Source organism: Thalia democratica, unplaced genomic scaffold, assembly GCF_965202585.1.
Source record: "Thalia democratica unplaced genomic scaffold, ktThaDemo2.hap1.1 HAP1_SCAFFOLD_536, whole genome shotgun sequence".
Lineage (NCBI taxonomy): Eukaryota > Metazoa > Chordata > Thaliacea > Salpida > Salpidae > Thalia > Thalia democratica.
The window spans coordinates 12,188-25,022 of record NW_028139571.1 but is presented as its reverse complement, the minus strand read 5'-3'; the positions used below and the strand labels follow the sequence as shown (position 1 = coordinate 25,022).

Genomic DNA, 12,835 nt, shown 5'->3' with positions numbered 1-12,835 from the left:
ATTCCTCAAAAGAATTCAACATAGTAGACATACATTATTTAGACATACCCATCTTTAAGTACCAACAATTAAATATTAGGTTAAAACAGTTTTAACACAGATTGAACTAAAATAGAAGACTCATTTACTTAAAATTGTATAATTTATTACAAAATTTACAGTAACTCAGTAAATTTCGGGGTGCACGATTATTCAAATTCGGAGAATTCAAATTCCGACAATTCAAAATCTTAAAAAAATTTAAGATACCGTATTTTAAAAAGTAATATATATTTGAAAAAATAGAAATATACGTATGTAGGTTTTATTGCTACCTACAGCTATTTTTTTCTTTTTGCAAATTTTGAAAATATTTTGAGATACGACTAAAATAAGCTTTATAATATAGTTAATTTTATTATTTTTTAAATATCTCGAAAAATATTTAAAACTTTGCAAAAACCAAAAAAATTGGTTTGTAGATATAAATAAGACCTACGTACATATATTATATTTTTTTCAAACGTCTATTACTTTTTGAAATATGATATTTAAATTTTTTTATTTAAGATTTTTAATTGTCGGAATTTGAATTGTTTGAACTGAAATTTCATGCAACTAAATTTTGTAATAAATTATATTTCTAAGTACCAATTAGCCTTAATTCAGCTTAGGTAAATTTAAAAGATGAAACTGACCCAACATACCCCGTCTGTAACAAAGATAAATACACGATAAAAAAGGATTTTGTGTGGATTCCATAAGTAAGTGTTGTTTGATAACAAGAATCAACTTTTTATTTCAGTTTCAATATTAGTCTATAAACATTAAATCAACAAACGTTCCGTAACTTTGCTGTCTTAAAAAGTTAATTAGTAGTAAAAGACGGTTGTTAGCTTTTCTTCCTAATCTATTCAGTTAACCTCTTTAGCTAACTTTAGTAAAATTTCACCCTCTCTCCGCAGTATATACCTCAATGTGGATACACTTAATAGGGCCAAAAATTCTGCAAATGATAATTAAATTGTTACAAGTAAAATCAAACCTTACACCAATGTTGAAGAACTACATCCTGCGGAGGGAGAATTTTTGATAATTCATCTGCAGACTTCTGCCACTCAAATAGTGTTTCAATTGCTGTTTGAGGTACAAATTTTCTGTAGGGTAAATATTTATTCATTTTAATATGGCAACAGAAGATATTTCGTTGAGCTTATTGTAAAACTATACTTTTAGTGTGATAGTTCATTTCAGAAACTTGATATTTTGATAAGATAAATAAAATAAAATTATAATGTTTTATCTATTTTCAACAATTAATTTCACTAAAAGATTCGCTAGTCTGCAACAATTATGGTTTGATATAGTTTTATATTGGGTTTGTCTTACATTTTATTATTGCATTACTACGAATATTATTATAACTACTCTTTTATCTACTCTAAAATAATAATATCTTTTCAGAATATCTGTAACAAAACTGTTATGTAAATTTAATTTAATTATAGATTCTAAACATGTATCATTTATAAAAAACTATTTATTTAAATTAAATTGTAGAGCTTTGTTAAATATAGTATGGACAAAAAAAAATTTCATGAAAAACAGCAAAAGTAAAACGTAAAACTATTTTTAAAAATTAAACAAAATTAAAACTATACTAACAAAACTAAAATAATCACCACTATTGTTGCTATAAGACTTATGCAAAGACTTTAATACCTTATGTTAATCTAATTTTCGTTTAAATTTCTTAAAATTTATATAGATTTAGATCTAAAAAATATTAAAGCTATATAAGAAAACAATCTATATACAAAAGATAATGTAAAGATCTGTAACTTCCGTGTTACAAACACATGTAATTTAAATACAAAACTACCGCATAGCAGTCTTTTTCCAATCATCAATAGTGCTGCTAGAAATTGATATGAAGTGCCATAACTGTAGTCTAGCTTGAAACTTTGTTTTGATATCCTCAACAGCTGTAAAATTGAACTTTTCGTCGTAAACGGTACGTTTAATGTGGTCATATTCTTGCAGTTCCTCAACTACTTTATCTAATCTGTCTGTTAACTCCAACAACATTTCCAATACCTAAGTTTTTAAAATACTATTTTGAGCTTTTTTTGTAAATACTATTATAATTGTGGTCAATAACCAATCATTAGTTGTAAAATTAAAATTACTATATTGAAAACAGTATTTTAAGAAAAAAATTTTTTTAAATTACCTTTAAATCACTGTTTAACATAACTAATAATATTGATTACTAAAAATTTTAACACCAAAAAAGTAACTGTATGTTCATTAATTAAATAAGTTAAATTTAATACCTACTTACGTAGAAATTCGCCTAAATTAAGAAATATTTTTTGTATTTTGTGAAAAGTAATAATTCAAAAACAAATAACAGTACTAAAAAATATTTTAATAAAACGTTTATTTAAGTTTTTCAGTAGACTTATTTTAACTTGGTAAAAAACTTTAATACAACTACATTAAAATAGAGCTTATCTTATATATCTTGTAGAAATATAAAAGTTACCTATGTAATTTATTTTTGGGTCTAAGTTATAAAAAATGTTGTATAAGTAAAAAACATTATAATTAAATAACTTTTAACTTAAAATATAAACTAATAACAACAACTAAACCAGTAGTATTTGTTCAAATTATTCAGTTTCTATTTTTGATTATAGTAACTGTTCAACATATTGTTAAGTATCGGTCTATTGTTTAGAGTTAAACTAAGTAGTTTTTTATTCTCATAACATGCAAGTTAATAACTTTTACTATATACTGAAGATTTTAAAGTAATTAAGTACAATTAATTGTTGAAAACTTAGTAAGTAGAGTAAAAAAATAATATTAAATCTATACATCTTAAAACTTAACGACTACTTTTTGAAGAAAAAAGTAAATACTCTAGAAAAGCAAACACTAAAACAAATTTAACTTTAGGATTTGTAATAACTTTAGTCGTATAAGTAAATTGAATTAAACTAAACAAACATTTTTTGGATTTGAGTTAGGATCAAGAGCGATACCTCCTGTACCCTTGTCTGACATTTCTTTTTGCTTCTTTTTTTAATGTTTCCCATTTCAAATTCAGTTTAATTAAAACTTCTGATTTTTTATCTCCCAAGAATTTTTGAGCTTCTGATAACTGATGAATCAAGATGAAAACAAAGTTATTAATAACAAACTACTAACTAAAAAAATAAGTTTTCTGATAAGCTTTCTCGTTTATCTTTTGAAAAAGGTATAAATTGAATTGAAATTATCAGTATGTAGAACTTCGATAAACTAAAAGTAAGCAATTACCATACAACAAATATTTAGATGTATCAAAACTATATCAAATTTATAAAAGAGGTAAACTTTTTCAAGATAAGATGCCCACAACAGTTCAAGCTGTTCCAAATGATCTACTTCCAATTCGTTAAGTGGTCGTTTTGTTTCTATTACTTTCAATAACTTTCTGTGTATTAAGTTAAGTAAATGAAGTGAGTAATTTTAATATTCATTGTAACAGGTATCAAAATGCTCTAGATAGTTGTTTAAATTTTATGGAAATTTTTAAGCTAAAATCATTGTTCATACAAGCGTTTAAAAGAAAGCTTTCAAGGTCAAGTGTTATACTGATGCAAGTTAAGTTTAAGATAAGGAGAAAATTAAGAGCAGATAAGAAATTTCTGATGTAATGTTGAATAAAGTTAAGAATATTGCTATATAAGCCAGCCACAGAGAGTGGTGGGGCATTTTAGCCACAGCCTGATGCAGTAAACATGTTATTGCAGAATAGACATTTATATTAGTTTCTTGTGTTATATAAAGTATTTTCTAGTAATGTTACTTTTTATAAGTATTTTTTATTTACAACTAAATTAGTTAAATCTTGTTTTATTTTATACATTCTTAAAGTATATTCCTGTTAGATTAATTCTTGTGTAAAAGTTTTGACCACATTTGAAGTATTTTCTAAAGTATGATGTTCTTTAATACAACATGTTCATTCATTGTCACACATGGTTTTAATAGAGCGTCCCTAAGTAATATTTAAGGGCGTAGGGGTCCGACATTTTTTTTTACTAAAAATAACATTGAATCTTATATGAAAGCTTGAAGTACAAACTACAAGCCAGTTTTTATAGAATTTAAAATCTTATTTAAATTTTTAAATATTTTAATTTTTATAAAATATTTCCGGTTCAAACATATGGACCACAAACTTTTTGGTGTCAACTTTCTCGGAAATTTATGATTAAAAATCTATCTTCTCCTTCATTTTTTGAGCTAGAGGCCTCAAACTTTTAGGAAACGTTCCTTTTATAGTTTAGAAGACTTTAAATGTTGAAACCTTAAGAGTATTGAAAAATAAAAATTTTAGATTAAAAAAAAAAAAGATAATAGGTGGTTTTCTTTTAATAAAAATTTTTCAACGTTAGAAAAATTCCTGCATTCAATCTTTTCAAAATTTAATAATACACTTTCTGTGAATATTTGATGAAGATTGCTTAAAAAATTAAGGAGGAGATAGATTTTTAATGAAATAGTCTTTTTTCGCGTTTTTAGGTTGCGCCTTTCATAAGAACCTATTGAGGTCACGAACTTTGATCGCTCATATCTCAAAAATAACTTTGAATTTTTTCAAGCGGTTAAAAATGACTGATGGCTCAGATAAAACTCTATAAAATAAGATCAACTTGTAAAAATCAAGGTGGACCCCCGTTCCCCTATGCCCTTAATATATTCGTTTAGTGTAAGTTAAGTATTAATTCAATTATGGTTTTTAGTGTGGTTGTACTTTTAAAAAATTATTATTTTAACTTTTTTTTAACATTATTAGTAGATTCACTACAAATAATAGTTGCTAGTGGTATAAATATGTGGTTGTACTTAATCGAAGTAATAAAATAATTTTTTATTAAGAACTTCTTGTGTATAACTTTTTACTTAGTGTATGGTATGTAGTAAACTAAAGACATACTTTAACTAACTAATTAAACATTTAAAGATTTTTATCCGCGACTACAAAGTATATATTCTTAACTTAACTAAAGGTATTATGAATGATAAAATTCAAAAAGTTTTAACCGACTTAAAATCTGCAATTTGTGCTTCAAAATCTTTTTTTCTCTCAGCATTTGTTGTAACTTGGCGAAAATAAGAAGCAAATAATTTAACTTCAGTTTGTTTGTTCGTTAGCAAAAAGGTGGCACTTTTTAAGTCTTCTGCCACTTGATCAAACACAATAGTTGCTTTAACACTTATCTGCAAGTTTTTTATTAAAATTGAATCTGAAAACTTTACTGAAATAAGGAGTTTTGTCATAGAAAAATTTTAACCATAATCAATTTTTGTTGTTATTGTAAATTAGTTTATAACATAAGTTACGTTTACCACACATTTAACGTTTCAATTAAAAAAATTCAAGTGTATGATATTTACTTTTATGTAGAATTAAATATTCTATTATAAAAACTTTCATTACATAAATTAAAAAATTTTTGCGATGTATATTTTGCTATTTTTAATCATTTCGAAGTTTCCAAATTCATTAATCCAACGTTTGAAGAGAAGACTTATTTTTAACAGACTTTTATTCTCGTTGTATAAGTAGTAAAGTACATGATACTACATGTAATTTGCTTGATAATACTAGATTTTTTAAGTGAAAACAAACAATCCAAATTATAAAGTTTACCATTTCGTTGATTTGATGGAATATGCCTTCTAAATGTGGAAGAACTTCTTCCGATAACTGAGGGCAGTAAACCAATAGTATATTACCTTCACTTAAAACATAGGGGCAGCAGTTTGCAACCTAAAAATTTAAACTTTTATTATCTACGTAATCTACGTACTCAATAGGCATGATTTTATGAGTTAGAGAAAAGCTTTTGTTTTTTCGGAAAAAAAAATTCTATTATTTAGATAAAAAGTTGCTTTCTTTACGTGAGTGTCATATATTAAAGTGTAAATATCATATAACTTTTCTTTAATCATAAACTCATAGAGATTTTATACAATATTTTGATCTCGAATGTAGGCTAATAAAAAATAATAAATTAAAGTCATTTATTACGATACTGAGTAGACAATAAAAAACTTATATCTCTGAACTTTAGGGCAAGAGACTTTATTAAGAAAATATTATTTATAAAATTGTAAATGATTATCAATGAGTTGTTTTTTTTTTTTTTTTTTGGTTGAAAATTTTAAGTAAAAATCACTGCCAATAATTTTTTTTCTTACAGTTTTTAAACATTATCACGTTTTTAACTTTTAAAAATTTTGCAGAAAATTCATTTTATTAATTTATTACTTTGAACTTTTTTCTTATATAATAATAAAAACTAATTGTTATAAAAAGGTGTTAACAGATTTGATAAACCTACAACTTAAGTTTAGACATTAGCTTTTTAAAGACACTTACCCGTATAAGATATTTTAAATTTATGAAATATAAGATATTTTTGTTTTCCTATAAAATACTTTGACTTTCTTTTTGTTTAAAAAAAATTAAAACTTTGTAGCCGAGTATTAAATTAAGTATACATAAATTCTTTAATTAAATCTTGATGATATCAAAAAAGAAAACAACATGTTATCAATTTTAATATTTCAAGAAAATATTCATGTTTTAAAAACTTACTAATTATTGCTATTACTAGTTCTATTAGGAACCATAACTAATAAAACTATTGTCATACAAAATCAGTAAGATTTTTAACAACTATTAATTTTACTAATTTTACTTTTGTTATCCAATCTTTGACATCTTCAAACACTAGTAGGATTTCATTAACTGATTTTGACTGTAATTTTTCTATCTTTTTCTGGTTCCATTTAACAGTATACTTTCTAATTTGTTGGATCCAGTCATTTGTTGATGATAAATAGTTTTCAACTGATTTTACCATACTGTTTAATAACTTATCTCTTTCTTCAATACTGGCCAAAACCTTTAAAATATTATTTAAGCAATCTTGTAATAATACTCTTTTTTTTTCTTATTTTGTCAATAAATACTTTTTAATAAAAAAATCACAAAACTTATATACATATCAACACAAAAACATTATATCAATAAAAATGTTTATTAAATTTGTTTTCATACTTGACCCTTATATGATACAAGTCTATCAAAAAAAGATTAATTAGTTAAATAATCCTAAGTTTTTTTATTTGAATGTTACTGAATATTTAATTTCTATCAAACAATCTTACTTATAATACTTTATTGTCATAGACTAATAAAGATTAAAGAGTTTGAGTACTTTTTAAGTAAACATACAGTTTAAAGTAAATTTAATTCATTAAAGGTTAACTTTTATACTTTTAGTATTAATCGGCAGCTATATGAAGATCAAATCTTCTTTTTAAAATAAATAAAAAAATAATTAAACTCTGTAATATTAGTAACGCACTAATTTGACAAGTTAACGAAGCTAGATATAACTAATTTTATTACTAAAATAATCATCATTACGATTTCAGTATACCATAATTTGCTAAGAACTGTTCTAAACTCTATTTAGCACAACTACAAAGTCATATTAAACATATCTTTTTAAATGTTTTTAATGATAATTCCTTAGATATTTACAAATTTAATAGTATGATGAGTTTTAAGAACGTCATTTTACAAACTGTGCACATTAGTGTGCATAGGTTAAATTTCGTATGCACAAAACTTTCAATTAGCAGTGAAATATTTATTTAAGTTTATATTCTATATTTTCTTGTTTTCAAAATATGTTTTTGATATTTAATACTAGACTCCATTAATTACACCTATAATTATGCCATAAGTTAAGTAGTTTTGGTAAAAATATGACCTACATGTTTTTCTAGCGTAAACTTTTTTTTCTAACTTGATCTACTATGCACAGTTTTTTTAAACTTGGAAATCACTGCTTCAAAAGCATGAACCCATCTTTAAACTATTTTCATTCAAATATTTTTAATTTACCTCCGGATCGTTGAACAGCTTATTTCGAATTTTTATTTTATCCATCGGTTCATTTTGCAGCATTATAGACTGACCAAAAACATTAAGCTGGGCCATATTTTTTGATACTTGATTCACAGATGGCTCTTGAGCATCTGAAGCTTTTACTTCGTCTGACATTATTTTTTCTATGTCGACTTCTGTATCAAACATAAAATTTAGGTTTTTTTTAATATGTAGTTTTGCTACAAATCACATAGACTTTTGTAACTCAAAAGTAATAAAAATATATGGGAGTTCTAGCAAATCTACTTTAAAAATGTGTAATGATATACAACAAACTATAGAAACTACAAGAAAAGTATCTTAGCATACATGTAGTACATGCTAATTTTAAATGCATAAAACTTTTTATATTTAATTATACACTATTAGTAAAACATATCAACAAATAAAATCTGCACAGCTTTAAAAATAAAACTCACTTGTAAAACAATTTTTTCAATTAATTTTTACATAAAACTTAAATACTTTAAAAACTAATTAATACCTTAGATCAAGAGCACAATGGTGTTGACTTTTACAGGTTTACCTTATTTTGTAGAGTTTTATCTAGGCTACTAGACACTTTTTAATCGCTTAATAAAACTCAAATAACTTTTGGTATGGGTAGGTGTCAAATTTGCATGAGCGAACAAAATTGCACGAGGGTACTAAATTGCACGAAAATACTTTTGCACGAGGAGACTAAGTTGCACGAAGAAACTTTTGCACAAAGGGTCACTTTTCTTCTTAGTGTTTTTTTTTATTTTAATTCTTTTTTTTTTTTTACTTTTTCTTTTAGCCCTTACCCTCTGTCGGTAACCTTTTTTTATTATTTTTTTTTATGTGTTACCCCTAACCCTTACCCTCGGTCGGTAGCTTTTTTTTTTCTCGTTAATTAAATTATTTTGTTTATTCATTTTTCTTGTTTTTTTTATAATAATTTTTATTAGTAATTTTTTTTATACTTACACTGTTACCCCTAACCCTTACCCTCGGTCAGTAACTTTTTTCTTGTTGTTTTTTTAATAATTTATCTTTTAGTTATTTTTTTATATATCTAGTTTTTCTGTTATTTTCTACTGTCGTGCAAAAATGACCTTCGGTGCAAAATTGTAACTTGTGCAAAATTGACCCTTCGTCTAATTTTGTCTTCGTGCAATTTAGTCCCCTCGTGCAATTTTTTCTTCGTGCAATTTTGACCCGTTCCCTTTGATATACTTGCGATCAAAGTCAGTGAGCTCAAAAGGTTCCTAATGAAAGGCGCAAACTAAAAACGTAAAAAAATCTATTTTCGCCTTCATTTCTTAACAAATCTCCTTCAAGTTTTCACAGGAAGCCCATTACAAATGTTTAAATCTGATTGATGCAGATTTTTTTGTAAAGATTTAATTTAAAAACCACCTTTTTTATTGTGTTATATTTCAAAATTCTAACATTGAAAGTCTTTTAAATTATATAGAGATTGTTTTGTAATGAAACTACTGTATTTTACTTGTTGTTTCAGTGTTTTGAATGTTTAAGATATATAAAATTTAGAATAGATAAATCTAAACTTAAATTAAGCCTAAAAATAGAAAAGTTCTTTTTAAATGATGAAATCAACAAAAACTCAAAGTTAATTAAAAACATTAAATTTTCATACCAACAAAACCTTGTTGATATTAATTTATGGATTTCTCTACTAGATAAATTAAGATATCTAAGACATTTAAGTTATATTGATAAAAAAGAAAAGTTGAAAAGGTTAAATAAACATAATAAATCGTTAAGGTTTTTGAAAAACAAAATATTTGGTGTTGACTAATGATAATATTAGCAACATTATAAATTTATCTACTAAATCTTTAAATACAAACGAAACTAACGTTCTAAAATTGGTAAAAAGTATTCAATATCAAAAAGACACATAAGTCGTTAGGTAGTCTTTAGTAATTTTGAATCTTTGTCAGCACAGTAAAACCATCATAAGCCTGTAAGTACTGAAGCTCATAATAGTTTAGATGCTTAACTTTGTGATTTTGCGCATAGTTATAGTGGTACACAAATTGATTTAGATGATTTCAGAATGATTTAGGGTTACATAAAAGAGCTTAAACAACTTAAAATGACAAAAACATTATTATCACAAAACCGGATAAAGGTTCTGGTGTTGTAATTTTTAATTCTTCTGATTATGTTAGTAAAATGGAAAATATATTAAACGATTGCACTAAATTCAAACATATAGGTTCTGCAAACTCTTTTGATTTCACAGCACGCATTGAACTTTCTTATCAAAGGAAAACGTTAGGTTGGTACAAAAACAAATTCATTAGTGAAACTACGTATAATTCAATCAGACCGGTAGGCTCACAAGGTCCAAAACTTTATGGTCTTCCTAAAGTTCATAAAAATGATTGCCCTTTAAGGTCAATTTTATCAATGATAGGTTCGCCACAAAATGATTTGGCAAAATTCTTAGTAAAAACACTTGCACCAGTTTTACACAAATTTTCAAATTGCTCTCTTAAAGATTCTTTCCAATTTATAGAAAAAAATAATCTAATTCCTCGTTCCAAAGTCAAAAGTAGCTATATGATATCAAAAGCTTGTTCACTAATATTCCAGTAGTGGAGGTTATTGAAATTTGCTTAAAGGTATTGTATCATTCAGATTTAAAACACCCTCAGATGCCGGAATTCGTGTGCAAAGAAATGTTACACATGGCTGTTTTAGGTGTTGAGTTTAGTTTTGATGGTAAAATGTATAAACAGATAGATGGGGTTGCAATGGGCTCACCTTTAGGTCTTATTTTAGCTAATATTTTTGTTGGTTACCTAGAAAGTAAGTTGTTTTTGAACTGTAAAAGTCCTCTCATGTATCTTCGATACGTAGATGACACTTTTGTCATGTTTGAAAATAGACAAGAAAGCTCTGGTTTTCTAAATGATCTTAATAATCTTCACAAAAATCTCAGTTTTACAAAAGAAGAATAACACAACAATTCCTTAAACTTTTTAGATGTTTGTGTCCAACAATCAGTTGATGGGGGAACTTTTAACCAAAATCCATCGTAAATTAAATTCAGAAGCATTATATGTTCCGTGGGCATCATTTGGTCCAGTCAAGCAGAAGTTAGGAGTTTTAACGGGTATGGCGAAGCGTTTCACCAGACTTTGTTCTCCTTGCTTTCTTGAAGGCGAGTGAAATACTTCAAAACACTTTCCTTTCCCTTGGTTTATCCAGGTAACTTAGTTTCGAAAGTTATAACAAGAGCTAGAAGTTCAGCAGCTTTAAAAATGACTGGCCCTCAGAAGTGTCCAGTATACTTAAAACTTCCTTACCTTGGAAATATTTCTGAGAGGTTTTCAAAGAAAATTTCAGAGGAAATAAACCAATTTTTCAGCTCTGTTCATTTAAGAACAGTTTTGTATACTGATCGTCCTCTAAGTGGAATTTACAAAGAGGTTTCTCCCACCTATGAAAAAGTAACATCATCTATAAATTTAGTTGTCACTGTGGTAGTGACTACCTGGGAAAAACATCTCAAAAAATTCATGTAAGAATTGATCAACATGTTCCGAAAGTCTTGAAAAAATTGTTTGATGGCCGTTCTGAGAAACCAACGAAAAAATACTTCTCAGCGATTGGGCAACATTTGTTGGACAATCCTGAGTGTGTTAAAAATTATCAAAAGGAGAACTTTTCTGTTTTAGTGAGAGCGGAAAACTCTTTAAAATTGCATATTCTGGAAGCCTTATGTATTCAAACTTTTAGGCCCAGTTTATGAAAGCAGAAAAAGTTCGTTTACCAAACTAGACTTTTTAAATCTTTATATTAGTAATTTTAAAGTAATTAGTTTCTTGTTAAATTTTATTTTTAAGTATAGTTTTAATTTTAATTTTTATCTCTTGTTTATTTAGATTGTTTTAATTCTAAAGAGTTTTATTAGTATACCAAATTTATTTTAGCATAAACACTTATTTAATTTTCAACATTTGATTATTACGTCATTTTATATCTTAAAACTTTAAACTTCAGTATGATTTTAATACAATTTGTATTCATTCCAATTCAGTAAAAAACTATTTCTGATGAGCCTTACTACGAAAGTACTAAAATAAATTTAAAGAAAATGAAATGTATTCTGTTATATATCTTAAATAAGCTATGCACCGGAAAAAAGCTGTTTTGAATGTCGAATATCTAGAGTTAGAAAAGAAAATAACTATAAATGGAAATTAAAGTCTTGTGCAGTGAAGCATAATATTGAATTATTATTATTTTTTAGTTACATTTGTTTGGGGTAACTGTCAAATCTACACGAGCATACAAAATTTCACGAGGGCACAAAACTTCACGAAGATACTTTTACATGAAGACACTTTTGTACGAGCAGACAATTTTGCACGGGTTGAATTTTTTTTTTTTTTTGATATAGTTTTTTTTTTTTTTATTACTATCACTGTTAACCCTAACCATTACCCTTTTTACTATCACTGTTACCCCTAACTCTTACCCACAGTCGGTAGCTTTATTTTTATTTTTTTTTTTTATCTTTTAGTTTTTTCTTTTCTTTTTTCTGTTTTATTTTACTCTCGTGCAAAAATGACCTTCCATACAAAATTTTAAATCGTGCATAATTGACCTTTGTGCAATTTTGTGCCTTAGTTCAATTTTGTCTTCGTGCAGTTTAGTCCCCTCGTGCAATTTTGTCTTCGTACAATTTTGACCCGATCCCATTTGTTTGTGTGTTGTGCAAAGTACCTACTGATATAGTTGTATAAGAACTAACATATTTCTATGTTGATTTTCTAATATTGTTGAAATAGAAAGTTATTAATTAGATTATATTTAATTGTTTTAAATCTT

At 26.1% G+C, this 12,835-nt stretch overlaps 1 protein-coding gene across 1 annotated transcript in view; it reads right to left on the bottom strand.

Moving 5' to 3' along the window:
* Positions 1-3,051, bottom strand: part of LOC145846650 (dynein heavy chain domain-containing protein 1-like) — a 29,133-nt gene extending 26,082 nt beyond the window's left edge. Inside the window, exons 1-3 of the mRNA XM_082953325.1 lie at positions 2,995-3,051; positions 1,862-2,076; positions 1,025-1,136 (exon numbers count right to left, since the gene is read on the bottom strand). Coding sequence (XP_082809451.1) covers positions 1,025-1,136; positions 1,862-2,076; positions 2,995-3,051 — 384 coding nt within the window. The remainder of the gene's footprint in view (positions 1-1,024; positions 1,137-1,861; positions 2,077-2,994) is intronic.
* Between the last annotated feature and the right edge of the window lie 9,784 nt (positions 3,052-12,835).